Source organism: Phyllobates terribilis, unplaced genomic scaffold, assembly GCF_046119375.1.
Source record: "Phyllobates terribilis strain yellow unplaced genomic scaffold, ASM4611937v1 Scaffold_98__1_contigs__length_5973952, whole genome shotgun sequence".
Taxonomy (NCBI): domain Eukaryota; kingdom Metazoa; phylum Chordata; class Amphibia; order Anura; family Dendrobatidae; genus Phyllobates; species Phyllobates terribilis.
This window is the reverse complement of record NW_027362858.1, coordinates 883,942-907,885: the sequence shown is the minus strand read 5'-3', so window position 1 is coordinate 907,885 and position 23,944 is coordinate 883,942. Positions and strand designations below refer to the sequence as shown.

General features: G+C 48.7%; 1 protein-coding gene across 1 annotated transcript; it reads left to right on the top strand.

Moving 5' to 3' along the window:
* Positions 1–2,957: 2,957 nt before the first annotated feature.
* On the top strand, positions 2,958–14,425 carry LOC141198592 (uncharacterized). Its single transcript, XM_073663014.1, has 6 exons — positions 2,958–7,830; positions 7,960–8,139; positions 8,223–8,346; positions 8,430–8,527; positions 8,724–8,814; positions 11,114–14,425. Exons 1-6 carry the CDS (start codon positions 7,762–7,764, stop codon positions 12,976–12,978), a joined length of 2,427 nt encoding a protein of 808 aa, XP_073519115.1. The 5' UTR covers positions 2,958–7,761; the 3' UTR covers positions 12,979–14,425.
* The last annotated feature ends 9,519 nt before the right edge of the window (positions 14,426–23,944 follow it).

Here is a 23,944-nt window from a genome sequence, read left to right as displayed (position 1 = left end):
TAGTACAGACAGAGGCTATTCAGTGCATGGATGGTATAGTGGGGAAGGGCGTAGCCTTCCCTTGGTACTGAGATAGTTAAAGGAAGTGTTCCTGAAGTCAGACCTCTCTAACTGTGGTAGACCAAGCTAAGGGGGTTAGCTTTAGTGGTCCAGTTAGTAGAGTAGAGGGGGAACTTAGTGCCTGATCAAGCCTTGAGTAACATAGAGCTTGTTCCTGGCATAATTCCTTGTGGGCTGCAGTACCTGTAAACAGCCACAAGATGCCACTGTTCTGGGTGCAGATGTCAGGTTGAGTCTGCTAGCAGGGTTACAGACAGTGAGGAGTTAATGCTGTGTGATGACAGCTCACCGAGGGTGGGCACTTTAGGAAAATTCCTGCTTAAGTTTTCAGAAAGCAGGAGGAGTCACTCAGTAAGAGATAGTACGGTGAATCGTTCGGGCAGCCTGACTATAGTGGCTGCTAGGGTAGACGGGAGCTCCATACCCTCAGACAGTGGGATCACCAGTGTGCAAGTCTCCCTACACAAGAGCACGAGTCCTGTTAGCCGGCCGGAGAAACTCATCAAAGGTAGTGAGGACTCGGGGCACTTCTAGTCTGCAGGAAGCAGAGGAAGATAAATAGGACTCCAGGCTAAGACGTGGGGGAGAGATCAGATCCAGGTCACTGTCAGTGTTACAGAAGAGTCTCTTGGGCCAGAGATTAGAGTCACAGAGATGCTTCACTTAAAAAGGGAACCAGGGCTGAAGGAGTTACCAGCGCCTGTGAGAGAGATGATAACCTGTCGGGCCTTATCCATTATATCTGCCTGTAAATATTGTACATATTCCTCTTCCCCAAGTAAAGTCCAAGTTCTGGTTAAGAACCTTGTGTCCTCTGAATTTATTGCTGTCCTGGTCCCAGAAGAGAAATGCCTGGAGACAGCCGCGATTGGATGGCTTGAAGTAAGTGAAGAGCACCACATACACAGCCACACTTCAGAGGGAGGACACGTATTGTCTGTAGGGTGCCATAGCGAGAGGGGGCTACAGCTCGCCCACGACTACCTCGCTGGGGCACCTTACATTTGGCGTAGTCGGCAGGATGCGAGCTCCTCACATGAAGCGCCGACGCAGAACACTGAGGAGAAAGTGTTGGAAGGCATGCGGCCCAAGATGGCGGCCCGAGGCATGGATTCCAAGATGGTGACAATGGCGGTGAAGTCTGGGAGAAGAACCGCCTATCGTGGGAGTGGACGGCGCCGGAGAGCGCGAAAAGATGTCCAGCCCCTACGAGTTCCGGCCCGAAGAAGGAAGGGCCCAGCGGTGAAGATGCGTCCCAGGATGGGACGTCCAGTGAGGAAGAGGGGGCGGCGTAAAGTGAAGTCCGGCCCCGTGAGTATCAGCGCGCACAGAGAAGGGGTGCGGCTGAAGGCGGAGCTGCCGAGAGTGACGAGTGACGCGGCGGTCGCGTCAGAAGGCCGGCCCAGGAAGAGGCGGAGTTGGACGTGCAGGACGCACATCACCGGTAAGCGACTGGCGCCATTTTCTGTCCGGCACGCAAGGGGAAGGAGGTACGGCAGCGGACGTCCTGAGAGGATGGCAGCCCCAGAGCCTGACAACATGCGTGAGTCAAGCGGTGAGGAGGAACTCCTGGAGATTACCACCCCAGGGGCCACGGCTGGGAGCCATTCGCCGGCGGGCGCTGCCCGCGAACCGTTGCCCTTACCCCCAGTGGCTGTCCAGTGGGCCACTAGGCCTGATCCGGAGCTGGGCCTGCTAGTCCATGAGCTTCGCATGTGGTGCTGGAGTCGGATGCCGGAGGAAACGTCCCCCTCGGCTGAGGGAGGAGAACATCCGGTGGGGCCGGAGCAATAGCTGCAGCGGAGCTTGAGAAAGGTGAGCGGTCCATGCCCCAGCGGCCAGTCACGCCTGCAGGATCTGCCCCAGTAGCTTCTGCGGCAACAGAGGCCCCCAGGCCTTCAGGGGACGGTGCGGTAGGGAAGCCCCCTAAAAGAAAGGCCCCGCAGGAGAATTTCTGGTCGTTGGCCTTGGAGGCCATACACTCCCCCTCGGCAGAGCGGTACGCCGAGCCCGGGAGTCCGAAATGGGCTACCCGCGACCCCCCCCCGATGACCGCGCGAGCACAGTGGCGATGGATCGATACCTTCCTGAGAGGCTGGCTGGAGAGGTCCAATGCGGCAAGAAGGGAGTCAGTGGAGAAAGCTCAGACCCGGGGGCGGGTCATAGAATTTCACATCCGTGAGGGGTACGGGTTTCTGGAGGAGGAATGGACCGGGCACGAGGTGTTCGTGGCCCGCGAAGTGGTAAAGCGGGACTATCTGCCCGACCGTCTCCACAACCTGCACGTGGGGGACATCGTGCACTTTGTAAAATGTGAGTGCCACAAAGGGTGGTATGCGGCTGCACTCACCCGTCCATATAAGTGGGAGGACATCCTGGAGAAGGACAGGCAGGTCCTCCAGCGAAGAGCTGAGAGGGAGGCTCGGCAGCATCGGGCTAGGGAAGCCCCTGGAGGATTCTTGCCCCCTCCCAAGGCTGGCGTCCCGCAGGAGGAAGAACCTAAAAACCAGCAGCGGGGAGATGTTGTCGGTAAGGAAGAGGAAGACTTCCTGAGCTGCAGCAGGGCCGACTCTCCCAGTGAGGCGCCTGATGTCGGCTCAGCAGCCAAACACCCAGGAGGGGCTGGAGCAGTGGAGCAGGGAGCTGCTAGAGAAACCCAGGCTGGCGCTAGTAATGAGGTGCATCATTTCATCGTGACCAGTTACGGCCCTACCCAAGTCGACTGTGGCAGCGCTACGTCCTCGGACGAGGACCCCGGGCCTAGCAGGTACCCCGACCAGCCGTGGAAGTGGAGGAGGCCACCTTCGTCTGCAGCATGGGTCGCCTTCATGATGGAACGGAAGGAGGCCCGGAAGAAGTGAGATAGTTGGCTGAAAGGTCCGTTGACCTTCTACTTCTTCCTCTACTAGGATTCATCGGTTGTGATCCTGTTGTTGGGACTGTTTCCCAATGGGGGCGGAGTGCCCCATGTTAAGTTGGAGAGAAAAATGGAGGACTGTTCCCCTACCTCCCAGGCCAGGAAGGCCTTAAGCAGCACCAAAAGTTGTGTGCCAAGAGAGCTGCTCCTTTTGTTTTTACTTTTATTTTTATTTTTGTTGCGCTTGTTGCGCCTTTTTCTGCTGAAATTTACAATGCTGAGGCACACCTTGAGGATGGATATCCTCCAAATCTAAGAGACTTGCGGCCTAGCGGGAAGAACCGGTGACCCCCGCTAGAGCCAAGAAGAAAGAGACTCACAGGGTGTTACCTGTGACTGTGTGCCTCAGAATGCAGCCCTCGAAGGAGATTGGGGGCTATTGAGGTGTTGGCCTGTCTTAAAAATATGGACATGGACACTGCGTTTCCAGGGTCCTTACCAAGAAGGACCGGTACCTCTGAAAAGTTGATAATGGACTGTCCTGAATTGCTGTCCCTGGGCCCTTAACCGAGAAGGGCCGGTCTCCCATCCAAGAAGATGACCTCAGGACCAGTCGTTTACTAAAATGTTTTAGTAAAATTTAGTAATGTGATATAATGTCATAGCTGCTGATTTGTGTTTATTGTTTACTGTGGTCAGGGACACCAACATTAAAGTGTCAGGGAATGTAATAGTGGGGAAGGGCGTAGCCTTCCCTTGGTACTGAGATAGTTAAAGGAAGTGTTCCTGAAGTCAGACCTCTCTAACTGTGGTAGACCAAGCTAAGGGGGTTAGCTTTAGTGGTCCAGTTAGTAGAGTAGAGGGAGAACTTAGTGCCTGATCAAGCCTTGAGTAACATAGAGCTTGTTCCTGGCATAATTCCTTGTGGGCTGCAGTACCTGTAAACAGCCACAAGATGCCACTGTTCTGGGTGCAGATGTCAGGTTGAGTGGTCCAGTTAGTAGAGTAGAGGGGGAACTTAGTGCCTGATCAAGCCTTGAGTAACATAGAGCTTGTTCCTGGCATAATTCCTTGTGGGCTGCAGTACCTGTAAACAGCCACAAGATGCCACTGTTCTGGGTGCAGATGTCAGGTTGAGTCCGCTAGCAGGGTTACAGACAGTGAGGAGTTAATGCTGTGTGATGACAGCTCACCGAGGGTGGGCACTTTAGGAAAATTCCTGCTTAAGTTTTCAGAAAGCAGGAGGAGTCACTCAGTAAGAGATAGTACGGTGAATCGTTCGGGCAGCCTGACTATAGTGGCTGCTAGGGTAGACGGGAGCTCCATACCCTCAGACAGTGGGATCACCAGTGTGCAAGTCTCCCTACACAAGAGCACGAGTCCTGTTAGCCGGCCGGAGAAACTCATCAAAGGTAGTGAGGACTCGGGGCACTTCTAGTCTGCAGGAAGCAGAGGAAGATAAATAGGACTCCAGGCTAAGACGTGGGGGAGAGATCGGAGCCAGGTCACTGTCAGTATTACAGAAGAGTCTCTTGGGCCAGAGATTAGAGTCACAGAGATGCTTCACTTAAAGAGGGAACCAGGGCTGAAGGAGTTACCAGCGCCTGTGAGAGAGATGATAACCTGTCGGGCCTTATCCATTATATCTGCCTGTAAATATTGTACATATTCCTCTTCCCCAAGTAAAGTCCAAGTTCTGGTTAAGAACCTCGTGTCCTCTGAATTTATTGCTGCCCTGGTCCCAGAAGAGAAATGCCTGGAGACAGCCGCGATTGGATGGCTTGAAGTAAGTGAAGAGCACCACATACACAGCCACACTTCAGAGGGAGGACACGTATTGTCTGTAGGGTGCCATAGCGAGAGGGGGCTACAGCTCGCCTACGACTACCTCGCTGGGGCACCTTACACGTGATTTTGAAGAAAATTTTAATATGGGCCAAAACTGGGACAGTTAGATAAGTATGTTGAGGTGATAGGCCAGTCTAAAAAATGTTTTTTTACGGCACGCTTAAAACTGTGGGTATTGGGAATTAATCAAATTGTCCTGGGTAGTGCATTCCAAAGAATTTGTGCAGCGTGCGAGAAATCTTGGAGACGGGAGTGGGAGATTCGGATTATGGAGGATTTTAGCTTTAAGTCATTAGCAGAACGGAGGGCACTGGTAGGGTGGTAGACTGAGACGAGGGAGGAGATGTAGAGTGGTGCTGAATCGTGGATAGCTTTGTGGGTAAGAGCAATAAATTTATATTGAACTCTGTATTGGATGAGCAATCAGTGCAATGACTAGCACAGGGAAGAGACATCGTTGTATCGGTAGATGAGGAATATGACCCTGACAGCTGTGTTCAGGACGGATTGGAGAGGGGAAAGTTTAGAAAGAGGGAGACCGATAAGTAAAGAGTTGCAATACTCCAGACGAGAATGAATAAGAGCTACAGTAAGAGTTTTTACCGAGTCAAAGGTAAGAAAAGTTCTGATCTAGAGATGTTTTGAGGTGTAGAAGACACGAGCGAGCAAGTGATTTGATGTGAGGAGTGAAGGAAAGATCTGAATCAAGTATGACCTCAAGACAGCGGGCATGTTGCTGGCGAGTAATGATGGAGCCACAAACAGAAATGGCAATATCGGGCACAGGTAGGTTAGTGGAGGGAGGAAATACGAGTAGTTCAGTTTTTGACAGATTGAATTTTAGATAGAGGGAGGGCATAGTGTTAGAGACAGCGGAAAGACAATTACTGGTATTTTGTAATAATGCAGGAGTGATGTCCGGAGAAGAGGTGTATAATTAGGTGTCATCAGCATAGAGATGGTACTGAAAACTGAATCTGCTGATTGTTTGTCCAATAGAAGCGGTATATAAGTAGAAAAGAAGGGCGTCTAGGACTGATCCTTGAGGAACCCCGACAATAAGGGGAAGGGGAGAAGAAGAGAAGCCAACAAAAGACACTGTGAAGGAGCGGTCAGAGAGGTAGATCCACAGTTTCGAATGCTGCAGAGAGATCCAGGAGAATCAGCAGGGAGTAGTGACCATTAGATTTGGCTGTTAGTTGATCATTAGAAACTTTAGTGAGTGCAGTTTCAGTAGAATGTTAGTTATCTGAGAGATAGCATATTAGACAGGAGTGGACCACTTGTTCCAGGAGTTTAGAGATAAAGGGAAGATTGGAAACAGGTCTGTAGTTAGCAGCACAGTTCTGGTCGAGGGATGTTTTTTTAAGTATTGGATGTATGCTGGCGAGTTTAAAAAAGGAGGGAAAAATAATAGATGAGAGGTAGAGGTTTAATATTTTAGTTAGGTGAGTAGTGACAGCTGGAGAAAGGGACTGAAGGAGATGTGAGGGAATAGGGTCACTGGTGCAGGTGGTAGAGCGAGAGGAAGAAAGGAGCCTTTTCACTTCTTCCGTGACTGGTTTGAAGTCAGAAAATGAGCAAGATGCAGTGTAGGAGGGAGGAGTATGCATAACATTTGGGAATTGAGAGAAAATTTCCTATCGGATATGGTCAATTTTTTCTTTTAAATAATTGGCCAGATCGTCAGTGCTGAGGTTGATGGTTGGGGCCTGTGCTGTTTGATTAAGGAGGGAGTGAAAAGTGTCAAACAGGTGCTTAGGATTATTGGACCATGAGATGATGAGGTTGTTAAAGTAGGTTTGTTTGGAGAAGTGAAGGGCGGAGTTATAGGTTTTAAGCATAAATTTATAATGGAGGAAATCTTCGGCCAGATTAGATTTTGTCCACAGCCGTTCGGCACACCTGGCGCACCACTGGAGAAAACGTGTTTGCAGCGTGTTCCAGGGTTGTCGCCGTCTGTGCCAAGTTGTTCTCTGTGTAGGAGGTGCGGCTTCATCCAGGGCGCATTGCAATGTTTTGTTATAATGCTTCAGTGCAAAGTCAGGGCATGAGAGGGAGGAGATTGGGGCCAATGATCATTGCAACGTTTTCATAAATTTCTGGGTGTTAATGGCATGTATATTTCTATAAGTGTGGAAAGTGGGGGTGTCTTGAGCAGGGTGACAGTTCTTGACAGAATGAAAGAAGGTTGTGATCAGAGAGCGGAAGAGGAGATTTAGTAAAGTCATGTATTGAACAGAGCCGGGCGAAGATCAGGTCAAAGAATATTTCCATCTTTATGTGTAGGAGAATTAGTAAGCTGTGAAAGGCCGAAGAAGCAAATTAGCGATAAAAGATGAGCGGCAGATGGGGAGAGGGAATCGCCTATTGGGATGTTAAAGTCTCCCATGATGAGGGTGGGGATGTCATAGGATAGAAAGTTTGGAAGCAAAGTGATCCACAAACTGACGGGAGGGGCCCGGAGGGCGATACACAACCGCCACTGGCAGGGAGAAGGGCCGGTAGAGTCTGACTGTGTGGGCCTCAAAAGAAGGGAAGAAAAGTGAGGTTACTGGGGGGATAACCTGAAAAGTACATTTTGTTTAAAGGAGCAGACCAACACCAATTATTACCAGTTGCTTTTCCTGTATGTACTGATCATGAAGGATTGCAATGGGACTCTAGGGACACTCATCTACCATAAACCTTCAAGGACTAATAAACTATTGAAGTGGGATAACCACCACCCCCATCCCCATAAAAGAGGAATACCCAAGGGCCAATTTTTACGGGTGAGAAGGTACTGCTCAAATGTCACAGATTTTAATATACAGGCAATAGACCCGAACACCAGATAAAGGGTGCTCGTGGTACATTTTGGATTCCGCATCATTGTTCGCAGAAAAATGGTCTTATCCATCAGCTTATCTTTTTCTCATTCAGATCTCTAAAATACCGGATCCTCTCAGTGAAGATTGTCTATATAAGAAAATTTTCCTGATTTATCCAGGAAAATGATGGACAAAATGGTGGAGAGGATATTACACCTCACCCTAGAGATCCTCTTCCGGCTTACTGGAGAGGTGAGAGATTCTGATGACGTCACATTACATCATTCTTATCTATGGGAATAACAGATGGACAGAACTGGAGAGGTGAGGACTCTGGAAATGTCTGTAGTGAGATTTATTAATGTGTCTCTCCATAACCAGGATTACACAGTAGTGAGGAAGACCTCTAGTGAGCGCTGTCAGGACCCTGTGTCTGAGGGATGGGGAAGACCCCTGAGCCCAATCACAGGGCCTCCACCTCACCCCCTGATACATGAGGACTTCAATGACCAGAAGATCCTAGAACTCGCCTACAAGATGATTGAGCTGCTGACTGGAGAGGTGACACTGCTGGGAATCATGGGACTTTATACAGTAACGCTATGGAGTGATTGGGTGCATGACGGTATCATTATATGTGTCAGGTTCCTATAAGGTGTCAGGATGTCGCCATCTATTTCTCAATGGAGGAGTGGGAGTATTTAGAAGGACACAAAGATCTGTACAAGGACGTCATGATGGAGGTTCCCCAGCCCCTCACATCACCAGGTATTAGATAGGACTGAATACACACGGCCTATAATTATCTATATGTAAAGAATAAATTCAGTCCTTGTATGTGTTTCCTCCAGATCTATCCAGTAAGAGGACAACACCAGAGAGATGTCCCCATCCTCTTCTTCCACAGAACTGTAAACAAGAACATCCCAATGTTCCTCAGGATCATCAGGTAGATGGAGAGAAGGTGTCATGAGATTTCCCCTATGATGTGTAGACGGCTGTAAAGGTCATGTCTTCAGTTTTGTTTTATCCACCATCATTATGTTTTATATTTGTGTTATGAGAACGGTGGAGATGGCAGGATTAGAGCTGATCATAGATGGGACTTCTCCATCTGTCTTTGACTTTTATAATATTTGTTTCAGGGTGAAGATCTGACGCATATTAATACTACAGAGACATATGTGAGGGGTGATGAGCGGTGTAAAGAGGAGATTCCTACATATGACTACCCAGGTGAGTAGTAACCACTAAATGCAGAGAAGTCACAGATTCTTCTCAGTCACCGGCTGTGGCTGCTTTATCGGTGGTGTGGTCCGGCCGTATCACAATCGTGTGATCACCATTTTGCCGCTAGACCACAACATTCTCCTCCGTCCGAAAATATTCAGATTACTTTGTGTAATTGTGAAAGCCCTTTTCTGTAGAACTTACAACCTGGAGGATCCACTTACCCCCTGGGATTAGGAGACACTGACCGTTACCTGCCCAGGTCTGTAAACTACAAAGCCAAATGACCGCATACGTAGAATGTGCTGACAAGTTAGAAAATCACTTGAAGAAAAATATAATGATGGACCTGTAAGAGAAAGTGGAGGGTAATGATGCTGTTGGCTTCCTAGGACCCTGATATCTTATTGGATGAATCTACCTTCTCTCCCTTCTGTGCTGCTGAATGTGCTCATATGGTTCCTACAAGACCAGGTCCAGTCTTTCTGGCCAAACTTCACTTTTATGATCGACAACATTAAATGTGCAGTGAGGGTCAAGTGTGAATTTCTGTACAATAACAACAGAGTTTCCCTTTATCCTGACTGTTCAATTTCTTTTAAAACCAACTAACTTCAAACAGGATTGCAATAAACTATACAGAAAACATTACACCTGTGCCATGATATATCTCTAAGCTGTGCGTGGCTGATGGCTGTAATATACATTTATTCCCGCCTGCAGGAGATGTGTTGGCTCCAGCCCTGGTGTCATGGATTCACTCCACGTCATAAATAGTATTGAGCGAATTTGTTCGGCATTTCAAATTCAGGTTTGTGTTCGGGGTTCCGGCTTGTTCGCGCCAAATGGTCCACCATAAATGAGTGCAACTCCAGTTTAGTGTTGGATTTCTCCCTTCATACATACGTTGTTGTTGGGGATGTTACATGTTTATATATTCTTTTTTTTTTTTTTTCAATTCCCTCTCTATGATAGTTTCATTGTGGTTGGATCGGCCTGACTCACTTATGTGACTCTGTAACTCCCTGGTAGTCTTTCAAAAAGAAGATCTCCATTGTCTCTTCCACATGCCAGAGATCTAAATCTAAGACACCTCAGCTCTGCACTATTATAAAAAGTTCACTTTAAATGTCTAATATTTCTTCTCATCTGACAAAATATTGTCCCTTACGATAGTTTAGATTCCCAAGAGCCCCCGAGCCCCATACTCCAATTACCCCAGAGAGGTTTCACCACTAGTTACTCATTTATTACTGATGGAGACTGTTGAGTTTGATCATTTCAGTAGATGTTTTATTGTCTGTAGTCACAGTTTTTGACTTGAGTAATCCTCTGATTTAACCCCTTCCTGCAGCCAGTTTTATGTTCCTAATCAGGCTCCATTTTTCAAATCTGACGTGTGTCACTTTATGTGGTGATAATTTTGGAATACTTCACAAAGGATAATAGGAAACAAATGGACCTTACAAATTATTTTCCAACTTCTCTTGAATCTGACAATCCCCTATATACGGTTGTACACTACTGTTTGGGCACATGGCAGGCTAAGAAGGGAAGGAGCGCCATTTAGCTATGAGGAATGCTCAAAAGATGGCCACCAGGAACAGGCTTGTCACTATCTACCCTGTTTACAGATTTCTCAAATTACTTTGCTCATCATCCTTTAACCCATCTACATGGATCTGAACCTACACAGAGACCCCTAGGCTTGGGCCACGGTGTTACCTGCTGTTCTGTGGAGTGAGATGGGAAGAAGAATAGTCAGGTAGCCGAGTCAGAAAATGGCAGAGAAAATGCAAAATCAGAAGACACAAGAGTAGTCAGTAAACGGGCCGAGGTCACAACATGAACCAAATACACAAGCCGGGAGCTGAGCACAGAGGACTGAACCAGAGGAGAACAAGGCTGTATCTGGCAGCTTCCGGCAATATGCTTCCAGCTTTAGTAGGGTGCGGTGCTTTCCAAATGGCTGAAGCAGGGAGCAGATTACTCCAGCTGGACAGAACACACACCCATACTGCTAGACTGGATGGTACTACTGGTCCCAGCAACCCTAATCTTAGTGACTGGACAGAACCTGCGCCTTTAACTCCATATTTGGGAGGCAGAATGAGCAAACAGTTGAACACCACGCTCCACTGCTTCATCCTATGAGATTTTCTATTATATAGTCATTGTCCTGGTGAATAAGTGAATTTTTTAATATAACTTGCCTTTTTTACAGACAATTTAAGTAGAAATGTTCAAAAATATAAAATTGAAGGATTTTTTATTAAAAAATAATAATTGTTTTTATTCTTGGCAGATGACTGCACCAGGAGATCAGAGGAACAGCTGACATCTTCAATTTTTAAATCAGATGATCTTGAGATCACACAAGATACAATTGAAGTGAATGCCATTACTCCAGATATCCCATCATCCCTTCACAGCAAAGATCTGTCATCTGATCATTTGAAACAGGTCTCGTCTTCTGATTCATTACCGACTACTAAGGAAAATCAAAGTCAGAAAATAAGCATTAAAAAACAAACTGCTCCTAATGCAAAGAAGACATTTTCACATTCAGAATATAGAAATAGTTTTCCTCTTAAAAAGTCTTTTCTTAAACATCAAAAAATTCACACAGCGAAGAATAGATTTTCTTGCTCCAAGTGTGGGAGATGTTTTAATCAGAAATCAAGTCTTGTTAGGCACCGGAGAACTCACACAGGAGAGAAGCCATTTTCCTGTTCAGAATGTGGAAAATGTTTTATAGAGAAATCAACTCTTATCAAACATCAGAGAACTCACACAGGAGAGAAGCCATTTTCCTGTTCAGAATGTGGAAAATGTTTTACAGAGAAATCAACTCTTATCAAACATCAGAGAACTCACACAGGAGAGAAGCCATTTTCCTGTTCAGAATGTGGAAAATGTTTTACAGAGAAATCAACTCTTATCAAACATCAGAGAACTCACACAGGAGAGAAGCCATTTTCATGTTCAGAATGTGGAAAATGTTTTAACCAGAAATCTAGTTTTCTTAAGCACCAGAGAACCCACACAGTGGAGAAGCCTTTTCCATGTTCAGAGTGTGGGAAATGTTTTGTACAGAAATCAAATCTTTTCAAACATCATAGAACTCACACAGGGGACAAGCCTTTTCCATGTTCAGAATGTGGAAAATGTTTTACAGAGAAATCAACTCTTATCAGCCATCAGAGAACTCACACAGGAGAGAAGCCATTTTCATGTTCAGAATGTGGGAAATGTTTTGCAAAGAAATCAAATCTTATCAAACATCAGAGAACTCACACAGCGGAGAAGCCTTTTCCATGTTCAGAATGTGGGAAATGTTTTACAGAGAAATCTACTCTTATCAAACATCAGAGAACTCACACAGGGGAGAAGCCTTTTCCATGTTCAGAATGTGGAAAATGTTTTATCCAGAAATCTGATTTTGATAAGCACCAGAGAACCCACACAGTGGAGAAGCCTTTTTCCTGTTCATATTGTGGAAAATGTTTTTTACAGAAATCATATCTTAATATACATCAGACAACTCACACAGAGGAGAAGCCATTTTCATGTCCAGAATGTGGGAAATGTTTTGCAAATAAATCATATCTTTTCAAACATCAGAGAACTCACACAGGGAAGAAGCCTTTTCCATGTTCAGAATGTGGAAAATGTTTTACAGAGAAATCAACTCTTATCAACCATCAGAGAACTCACACAGGAGAGAAGCCATTTTCATGTTCAGAATGTGGGAAATATTTTACAGCAAAATCTAATCTTATCAAACATCACAAAACTCACACAGGGGAGAAGCCTTTTTCATGTTCAGAATGTGGGAAATGTTTTACAGAGAAATCAACTCTTACCAAACATCTGAGAACTCACACAGGGGAGAAGCCTTTTCCATGTTCAGAATATGGAAAATGTTTTAACCAGAAATCTGATTTTGATAAGCACCAGAGAACCCACACAGGGGTGAAGCCTTTTTCATGTTCAGATTGTGGGAAATGTTTTGTACAGGAATCACATCTTAACAAACATCAGAGAATTCACACAGGGAAGAAGCCTTTTTCATGTTCAAAATGTGGGAAATGTTTTAACCAGAAAGCGCATTTTGATAACCACCGGAGAACCCACACTGGGGAGAATGCCGCAACTACACCCAACTAGTCTCTGTACAGACAAGAAAGGCCCAAGCTGCACAACTAAAAACACCACCATAGACCTAACTCCCTAATACGTCGTTGAGGAGTTTGTCATACCTCCTGAGGAACCAGAGGGGAGGCTGCAACACGCTGTCAACAAGGGGAAAGGAAAGTATGAAGTAATATACGAAAAACCTGAATGACCAACAAAAACACATTCATATAGAGCAAAGAAGGCAAGCTAAGGAGAACCAAAAATAAAAGGAACGAGTATAATCTCCCAGAAACCTAACATTGTTAGAATGAAAAGGTACTGGGAGGGAAAGCAAACTGACCGGGAGGATAGTTTCACCTTTGTGGTGAAACTTATACAATTCATCCTCACCAACTGTAAATGTAAACCTGTCCGTTTATAATGACCATGGACAAGATAAAGATTCCCAATTCACATCAGGACCACAAAATCCCAGGTACTTTCAGCTGAATCACAACTAATCAAGTGTACTTAATTATATGTACCAAATGTCCAACTGGGGGTCTGTATGTAGGGGAGATGGGGCAAAAACTTAGAACAAGGATGAATTCTCATCGCCACACAATAAAAGAAAAAAGATTAGATCTACATGTGGCCAAACGTTTTTACGGCCACAACTGCTTATCCCTTTCCAAAACTGATAGTTCTGCTTCACGTCACTTGTCTTATCTATTGCATTATTCCTGTGCCCTATTATGTATAAATATGTGACTCTTCAGATTTTGTGTTATACTTTGTCTGATGAAGAGACCTGAGTAGTCTCGAAAGCTTACTGACTAATAGCTAACTGAAAAGATGGTATCAACCACTAAGGACTCTCAAATTTTAATATTTTTCTCCATACATACATTTTAAGATCTCTCCACAGGTGTTCAATGGGATTTAGATCCAGACTCATTGCTGGTCAGAACTCTCCAGCACTTTGTTTCCATCCATTTTCTGAGTGCTTCTTGACGTATGTTTGGGGTCATTGTCCTGCTGGATGACCCATGACCTAGGACGCAAACCCAGCTTTCTGACACTAGGCACTACATTGTGACCCAAAATCCTTTGCTAATCTTCAGATTTCATGATGCCTTGCACACAGTCAGAGGCAGCAAAACACCTTTGAACCTCCACCATATTTGACTGTATGGGTTGTAAATTTATTGATTATGCAGTTCTTTTCTCCTTTTTCTGTTTTCTCCATGCTTAGTGTGGCCCACATATGCATACAATGCAAAGATTGAATCCATTTCTCCCATTTTTATCTGGTTTTAGTTGTGATTTTCATATTGCCCACACCTGTTACTTGCCACAATTGCGTTTGAACAAGCTTCACATGCTTGAAATAAAGTTGTTTACCCACAATTTTGGCAAGGTGCTAACAATTTTGTCCGGCCTATTTTGTGTGAAATAATGTTCAATTTGCCATTTTTTCTCTGTTTTCTTGTATTGTTCCAATACATGCAAAGGAAATAAACGTGTATAGCAAAAAGTGTAATTTCAATAATTTTCTGGGAGAATTACTTCATTTTCTGGAACAATTTCAAGGGAGCCAGCACCTTGACCATGACTTGTTTTTGTTGCCTTTTTAATTTGTTGCAGCATATCATCCTCTACGTGTTCAGCTATATTAGGAGGCTTGTAGCAAAGTCCAATTAGTAGCTTTCCATTATTGCCATTTCCATGTACATTTACCCAAACTGACTCTCTACATCAGAGATATAAAACTCAAAACATGCAGAGGGCCAAAATGAAAAACTTTGACAAAGTCGTGTACCAACCAGTATACAGTATAATGGGCCCCACATAGTCCTCCATACAGAATAATGGGCCCCACATAGTCCTCCATACATAAGAAACAAGAGGAAAAAACTTCAAGTCAGAGTCCCATATAATACTGAAAAAATGACAAAATTTTATTAATTATAATTTATACAGGAAAAAAATATGAATCGCAGAAACAGAGACAGTTAATAGTAAAACAATAGAGGATCACTAATGAGGAGCATGAGACAAATTAACATGATTCTTTTCTGATGTAAATACATAATTGGGCTGCCAAAAAAATAAGAATATATTGTTAAAATTCACTGAAGCATTCAATAAAAGTGCAGGTGCTTATGAGGCAGGTCAGAAGTAGTTGCTATATAAGAGGTTAGTCATACCGCTGTCTATATATAGGTACTAATATAAATAGCTCATACCGGGGGTAGCAGATCTTTATAAGTGGTATCATTGCCCTGACCCCTTAGGCTACAGAGTAAAAAGTATATCCTAATACATATTAAAGACTAGAAAATGCACCTAAGTAGGAAAAAAGATTAAAGACCGGCACCAAAAAGAGTGTAGCATGAATCCTATAGTATACTTACAGCCACAGTAGATGTGAACACAGTCCTCAATGGCACTCACCCTAATGCGCGTTTCGGCACAGCTGCCTTCGTCAGGAGGTGGCGTCAATGAAGGTGGGTAGGGTTTAGAAACCCTTGAGCCAATAGAAAAGGGGGTGTGTAGTCTCTCCGCCAATGGGTGTGGGGAGGGAGTGACATGACACATGGCAATCACCGCCGCATCCACGGCAACATCATCCATGACGCCGCAAGAACGTGGGGAACCACGTGACCGCGCATCATGGAGCAGATATTGATACGGCCAGTGAGGACACCATAGAGAACAGTGAAGCCATGCGTACTGCCCAGTCCACAGACATATATAGTCAAATACAAGCGGAGAGAAAAGGAAACTAGCATAATGGGGTAAACTGTCAATAATAGCATAACCCTAATGTATTTGGGTGTGATGGTGCTTTGCTGGTAACACTGTTGGGGATTTATTCAAAATTGAAGGCACACTGAACCAGCATGGCTGCCACAGCATCTTGCAGCGGCATGCTATTCCATCTGGTTTGCGTTTAGTTGGACCATCATTTATTTTTCAACAGGACAATGACCCCAAACACACCTCCAGGCTGTGTAAGGGCTATTTGACCAAGAAGGAGAGTGATGGGGTGCTACTCCAGATGACCTGGCCTCCACAGTCACCAGACCTGAACCCAATCGAGATGGTTTGGGGTGAGCTGGACCGCAGAGTGAAGGCAAAAGGGCCAACAAGTGCGAAGCATCTCTGGGAACTCCTTCAAGATTGTTGGAAGACCATTTCCGGTGACTACCTCTTGAAGCTCATCAAGAGTGTGCAAAGCAGTCATCAAAGCAAAAGGTGGCTACTTTGAAGAACCTAGAATATAAGACATATTTTCAGTTGTTTCACACTTTTTTGTTAAGTATATAATTCCACATGTGTTAATTCATAGTTTTGATGCCTTCAGTGTGAATGTACAATTTCCATAGTCATGAAAATACAGAAAAATCTTTAAATGAGAAGGTGTGTCCAAACTTTTGGTCTGTACTATATATATATATATATATATATATATATATATATATATATATATATATATGGGGTATAGGCGATAGCCAATTATATATAAGTCAGAGAAGTTAGTTGGCAATGACAAAACAAAGTATATCTTTAAGAAAAGCTTGAAGTATAACATGATTATATGAGATCATAATATAAATGCATAATAAGATATAAGAAAATATCTCTCAAAATATCGATCTATAAATGCGAAAGATATACAATATTAACTGTTTGGATCAAAAATGTGCACACAGAAAAAAAGTTACAGATCTTGAGAGCCAAATAGTACCGGCAATTATGTCCATGTTATCCAAGAGCAGAATGGAAGTCCTCAACGTCATTGACGGGTAGAAATGGAGATATCGCGTATACAAACATGCCAATCACCATGTAATGCCTTTATGAAAATTTGGTAGAAAAAGACGACAAACTCTCATAGGGGAACACTAAAAAAATAGGAAAAAGTTAAAATAAAAAAAAACTACCCAACCATATGAGATAAAAAGGTAAGACAAAATAGCTAAAACAATGTGGATATAGGTGATCAGAGAAATGGGGCATAACTAATATTTTCGTTCAAGCCCAATGGATGGAGTGCTTTTAAAGTCCAAATCCATCTGCTCTCTTTTTGGGCTAATAGTTGGCTCACTCTACCTCCCCTAATATTAGTGGTGATCATGTCAATACCCTGAACTTTAAGTTTAGATGCGTCACACTTATGGTGTATTCTAAAATGCTTGGGAATAGTTTTTAACGTAGAAATATCAGTTTCATTTACCGCCGCTTCAATACTTAGGGCGTGTTCACGTATTCTTGTCTTAAGTTGTCTAGTTGTGAGCCTTACATAGATTTTAGGACACAGGCATGTCGCATAATAGACCACCGCTTTAGAGGTACAAGTTATCGGTTTGGTGATGTAATAGGTCCTACAGCCCTGGGAATCTGAGTTAGCATGTTTGACATTAGGACACGCCACACATCTACCACATGGTACACATCCATTTACTGGAGGTGGTCTTTTCAGAAAATTAGGGGGGTGGTAGGATAATAGTGGCTTCTCATAAGGTGATCACAGAGATTTTTTGCCTTTCTGAAAGTGATTTGCTGTCTCTCTGGTAGATATTTTGCCAATATGGGGTCAGCCATTAAGATGGGCCATGATTTGATAAGACAGTCACGTAATTCTGTTGCTTTAGAGTGGAATGTTGTAATGAACCTTAACTAGTGATGAGCGAGCATGCTCGCTACTGCTCAGTGCTCACCCGAGCATCTTACTGCTTGAGATGCTCGGCGCTTGCCGAGTATTTCCAGGGTTGCTCGGCGGGAGCTCGGGTCCCCTCACTGCATGTTTGGCGATCATTAGAGCACCAATCAACATGCAGGGATTGTCTGCCACACACTGTAATGCCGCAGCCATGTTGGTTGTGGCATTACAGTGATTCGCTGGCCGCATAGCGTCATCAGGTCTATATCAGACCTGGCGCCGCCATGCTAGGCAGGCAGGCAGGGTATATAGCAGACTACAGTGCACATAGCAAGAGGCTCCATTCCAGTTCAGCCTGTTGCAGCTTCTTTCAGGAAGTGGTGGAGGTGGAGCCTGCAGTGGGCTGTGTGCCGTGTGCTGTCTGTACTGTGTGCTGCTGTGGAGAGAGCTCCTGGGAAGGGAGGTTTTTTTTTTTCTATCTGGGACTTTTTGTCTGCCCCCTTCCCAGGAAGGAAAGCTTGTGGTGGGACTGGCCTCCGGGGCTGGGCCCCCGGCTCCCACCTCCCGGTCCAAGCTGGCGGGGGGTGGGAGAAACACCAAGCCGGCTAAGGCCACAAGATCTGGCCAAGACAGCAAGGGGTCCGGCATGAGGACCCGGAGGACCCCCGAGGCTATGACCGCGGCGGCTCCTCCCTCCGGAGGTGGGTCGAGTATGAGCGGAGGTGCTGCAGCGGTGCCCCCTGATTGGGGTACCAAGGCGTCGAGGGAGGCAACCGTCACCTATGCCTCCCGTATACATGCACACCTCTGCGAGTATGAGGACGCCACAAAGAAGCTGAGTTCCCTCTGGGGGGAGTTGAGGGTGGCTCAGGAGAGGTCCGTGAGGGCCTCTGGCAGTAAGAAGCCTGAGCTATCCGCCGCGGTCCGGAAGATCAAGCGGGCCATACAGGACCTGGAGGACCGCAGGAACACCATCATGGCGGGCAGCGGACCATTTAAGGAAAAGCTGCAGAATGATAGCCGGTTCAGAGCCATGACCGGTGGGGCTCTGGAGGGGTCGCAGGGCCCCGGCCAGGCGGTGGAGGAGGAGGAAGAAGAGGTATGCGTGGAGGAGGTCGCACCCTACCCACCGCCTGGTGGCCTGGTAAGTGATCTCCAGGCATCGTATAGCGGGATAGCCCCTGAGCAGATGGCTCTCCCGTCGGATTCTAGCCCTTCAGAGGGCAGCGGGAGCGAGGGGGAGGATGAGGAGGATGGGAGCAGTAGCAGTGAGGGGGGCTGCCTTATCATGCAGCAGATCCAGCAGATCGAGTCCCCGATACGTTTTGGTCAGCTTACGTTCGGGGATGAGATCTGCGAGGATGAGGCACCCGTGAGGGGGATGAAGAGAAAAGCAAAAAAAAAGAGAAAAACAACTGTTGCGCACAAATTTGTGTATGTCCCCCTCTCTGGGGCCCCCCTGTCCCGTTGTGCGGCACCCGCTACCCACCCCGGCTTGGACTCTGTTGTGGGTCCACAGCGAGGGAGCGGGGAGAACATAGGCCATGGCACGCAGAGCGCTGCCTCTGTTTGTGGTAATGGAGGCAGTGGGTCCAAGGTGTCTGATATGGAGCATGGCGCGGAGGGCGGCCCGATGGTGGGAGTCATCAGTGGAGGTGCTCGGGCTGGATCCCCTGTAAAAGGGGGGTCTGGCCTGGCACCTGGTGCGCCTGCTGGCGTGCGGGGGGCGGCGTGTACATCCGCCGCTGCCTCCTGCGCTGCCGGCGGTGCACCGACAGCCGGGGCCGCATCTCCGGCGGCGTGTGCTGGGGTGTCTGGGTCCCTCACGCACGGATCCACTAAATCTGGATCACTTTCAGGGACCCAGAGACCTGGTAAGGTGAAGGGCGCGGGGCCTGCGGCTCCGGCAGAGCCGGCTCATAAACGAAAGGTGGGGCTTGCTCCCCTGGCAAAATCCGTGGCGAGGTCGGGGCCCCCTGCGCAGGGGCCCAGTAATGGGTCAGCGCGGGGGGCTCCACCGCCGCTGGGTGCCGAGGGGGAGTGGCCTAGCCTGGGGCCGGCCACCGGAGCTGGGGTGGCCAGGCTTTTTGTGGCAACGGGTGTGACGGTAGGGGGTGCTATGCCCCTGAGAGCTGGTGCCGCTGGTCCAGGGGCCCCTGTGAGTAGACCCGGCTCCGGGTCAGCTTCGGGGGTCCCTGCGCGGCCGGCTTCGGGGGGTGTGGCCTCCCAGCCGTCCACAGCGCCAGTGGGAGTGGCCTCTGGGGCCCCCACCGTGCTGCCTGGTGCGGGGGGCGTGGCCTCCCTGTCACCAAAGGCACCGGTGGGAGTGGCCTCTGGGGCCCCCGCCGTGCTGCCTGGTGTGGGGGGCGTGGCCTCCCTGTCATCCACGGCACCGGTGGGAGTGGCCTCTGGGGCCCCCACTGTGCTGCCTGGTGCGGGGGGCGTGGCCTCCCTGTCACCCACGGCACCGGTGGGAGTGGCCTCCGGGGCCCCCACCGTGCTGCCTGGTGTGGGGGGCGTGGCCTCCCTGTCATCCACGGCACCGGTGGGAGTGGCCTCTGGGGCCCCCACTGTGCTGCCTGGTGCGGGGGGCGTGGCCTCGCGGGTAAATCCCGCACAAGTGGGCGTGGCTTCACCCGAAAAGGGGCGGGGCTTAGCGCCGGCAGCTGCTGGGAGCAGTGGTGCCACAGTTGTGGCTAAAAATGGAGGTGGTGCCTGCCTGCCGGTGTCCTCTGTGCCCACGGGCTTATCTGGGGCAGGGGCGCCGGCAAAAATAGCTGCAGCACCAGGCTCCCAAAACCCCCCGGCAGGGAAGGTGCTGCCAGCAGGTGGCAGCAGTAGTAATGCTGGTGGAAAACCTGCTGGCAGAAAGTGTGTGGAGAAAAGAAATAACTGTGACCCCAGTGTGCATGTGAGTGGGAGTGGGGCAAGTGGGGTCACTGTCGGTATGGATGTGTCTGTGGTGGAGGAAGCGAGTGCTGGTGTGTCTGTTGCTAGTGGGGGGAGTGGGGGTGGGGCTGGTCCATCTGCCCCCCCGGCTGCTGGTCCCCGGAGTTTTGCGGGGGTAGTAGCCGGGGCCTCGGGGTCTTCTCGGGGGGCTTCCTCACCTCTGGACCTCAGGGATGGTGACTTGCGACGCCGTTTCCTGGAGGCCCTCAAGAAGGGAGAACGGACGATCCAGGTAGAGGGAAGAGAGGTGGACCTGGCCTTTTGGCTAGATAGGCATGGCCTGGCCGCCTTCCAAGATAAAAAGGAGGGGGAGACAGCGTGGTCCCTCCCGACAGCCGGGCAGGGGGTGGCCAGGAGGAATGTAGTTCGTCTTCGGTGGAGGGGCAGTGAAGCGTGCCCGCCAAGAGCAAGGGTCGTGGAGCTCCTCCTGAAGATGAATTTCAGGGCGACTGACATCTTTGCCCTGATCCATCCTTTTGGTACCCCCATCTTCGACATCAGTTTTGTTCGGCCGGAGGGCCTAGAGCTTTTTTGGTCGAATTTTGAACTGGTGAAGGGGGAGCCCGGCTGGCGAGACTTTGCCGTGCAGGCGGTGTCTCGCCAAAATGGAGTAAAGAGAGTGACCGTTCTAACTAATAACGAGTCACTCTCTGGGGTCGATATTATGACGTGGCTTTCCCGCTATGGGGAGGTCACGGACGTCCCAAAAAAGAACAGGGACGAGTTTGGCATCTGGTCAGGGGGCTGGACCTTCATGATGAGGTTGAAGGTCTCAGGCGGTACTGTCACCCACATCCCCTCCTCAGCATTCCTGGGGAGGGACAGGATCCTGATCTTCTACCAGGGGCAACCAAAGGTCTGCCACAGGTGCGGTGATCCCCGCCACTTCAGCGCGGGCTGCAAGGTGCAGAAATGTGCCTTGTGTGGCGGGGTAGGTCATCTTGCCGCGGCCTGTGGTGACATTAGGTGTCACCTGTGTGGTGACCTAGGTCACCCGTACAGCCGCTGCCCCCGCTCCTTTTCTAACACCATCTCTGGTCAGGCGGGGGAGAGCCATGGGGGGGTCCCCAGCGGTGCATCCTCTGCTGGAGCCGGAGGTGGGGGCGGGAGAGGAGCTGAGGGGTCGGTGAAGGAAGGCGTGGCCAGTACATCTGCCCACCAGTGGCATCAGGTGAGGCGCCGTGGGGGTAGGGGGCAGGATAAGCCCCAGGCGACTGGGGTGATGTCTGTACCCTCCTTGGAAGCGGCAGCCGGTGCCCCTGAGGCCCTGGGGGAGGAGGCGGTGAGCGAGGAGATCAGGAGGATGGAGAGGGAGGAGGTGGCTGCTTCTGATGACTCCTCCCAGTATGAAAGTCTGGACGAGGAGGTGGTGGAGCAGCCTAAAACAAAAGGTGACAATAAGACCAGTAAGAGTCGGAGGAGGAAACGAAAAGGGGCAAAAACATCTAAGGCCCCCCCCCTGGCCACTAAGGTGCCTACGGAAGGGCTCACCGGCTCCCCTCTGATCCCCCTCTCCAACCGGTTCCATGCCCTCGATGACTCTGCTGTGTCGGAGGTCGGGGGTGAGGGACCGGCAGTAACATCTGAGGTGCCTTCAGGGAGCGGCGGGGTCCGTCCTCCGGAGGGCTCACTTTCCTCTGGGGGGGGGACTGCCCTGGGGTCCAGGGGTGAGGAACCCGGTACTGGGAGGGTGGTGACGGGTGCTATGGACACCTCGGTGTCACTAAAGAGGAGGGGAGAGTCTGGCTCCTCCTCTGAGGGTGAGCACAAAAAATCTGGGGGTACGGTCAAAAAGAAGGCCGTCTAACTCAATCACCCATGATGGCGGAACCTACCCCGTTGACTCTGGCGTCGATTAATGTCGCCAGTATAAAGTCAGATGCGGCCAGATTTATGGCCTTTGTTTTTTTCAACCGAGTTGAGGCTGACATTTTATTTTTGCAGGAGACCAGACTAACAGACATGGGGGCCATTTACAAAGCAAGGAGGGAGTGGAGGTGCGGGCCCTCATACTGGTCTCTTGCGGCCGAGCCGTATAGCGGGGTAGCGGTCCTTTTTAAGGCTGCTTCGGTGGAATGCAGACGGGTGATCGAGGTAGAAATGGGGAGGTGCTTGGTCCTTGACGTCTTCATGGGGGGACAGGAGCTCCGGCTCATTAACATCTATGGTCCACAGTCAGAGTGGGACCGTAAATGTCTCTTCCTGAAGATCAAGCCCTATCTTTTTACCAGCCGGCAGGTGGTCTTCGGTGGGGACTTTAATACTATAACTAGACCCCGTGATAGGGGAGGCCCCGGAGACCGAAGGCTGGCTTTTGATAGTAATACCCTCAACAGCATAGCAAGCGAAGCTCGCCTGGTGGATGTCCACATCCGGCACACCCCAGGTCACGGGGGTTTCACCTTTCATAGGGGTAGTTGTAGGTCTAGGATAGATAGGTTTTTTTTAAAGGAGGAAGCCGTCTCTTCTGCAGTGTCCGCTGTTGAGGTGGAATTCTCCGATCACTGTTTCATTTCCTTTTCTTTGAATGTTGCAGAGACTCCCCGGATAGGGAGAGGCCTATGGAAGCTGAATTCGTCCCTGTTGGAAGAAGCGGATGTGAGACAATCCTTTGAGGAATTTCTTCAGAGCCAGGTACCTCTCTTGGGTCTCTGTAGCAGTAAGTCTGAGTGGTGGGAGATCTTCAAAACAAGGGTTGCGGGGTTCTTCCGTCGGCTTTCGAGCCTCAGAGGCCTGAACAGGTACCGCCTGTATCGGGAGCTGGGGAGGAAACTCGAGCAGCTCGTCTCGACTGGAGGGGACCGTGAGGAAATCTCCAGGGTGAAGGCCTTGCTCAAGGGGTGCCAGTATGATAGGCACACATCCTTAGTTTTTGAGAGGGATTTCGGGAGGTACCGCTCGCCCGACCCCTACAGGAACTGCAGGATGTCAGTGAGTTGCAAGATGGTAACAGGACTGATCGACAGTACAGGTTCCCTGAACAGATCCAAATCAGGGATCCTGGAGGTGGTCAGATCCTTCTACTCGCATCTCTTGGGAAGGAGGGATCCAGATCGGGATGAGATGTCGGCTTTCCTGGCTGAAACCATCCCTGAACCAGGGGATGACCCCTCTCTTCATGGTTTGGCAGAAGCAATCAGGGAAGAGGAAGTGAGACGGGCCATTGATGGGCTCCGGCCCAAAAAATCGCCCGGTCCGGATGGCTTAACATCCGAGTTTTACAGGACTTTTAGGGACTCTTTGGTCCCCCTCATGACTGAGGTTTTTAATGAATGTCTCTCCTCGGACATTCTTCCCGGTTCAATGAGGAAGTCCGCCCTGATTATCCTGTCAAAGGGTAAAGACTCGTCCCGTATTGAGAATTGGCGTCCCATAGCGCTTCTCGATACGGACCGAAAG

Coding starts and splice junctions, on each gene's coding strand:
- LOC141198592 (XM_073663014.1), top strand. CDS start 7,762: ATGATGGACAAAATGGTGGAGAGGATATTACACCTCACCCTAGAGATC. Junction 7,831..7,959: donor TCTTCCGGCTTACTGGAGAG/GTGAGAGATTCT, acceptor CTCCATAACCAG/GATTACACAGTAGTGAGGAA. Junction 8,528..8,723: donor ATGTTCCTCAGGATCATCAG/GTAGATGGAGAG, acceptor TATTTGTTTCAG/GGTGAAGATCTGACGCATAT.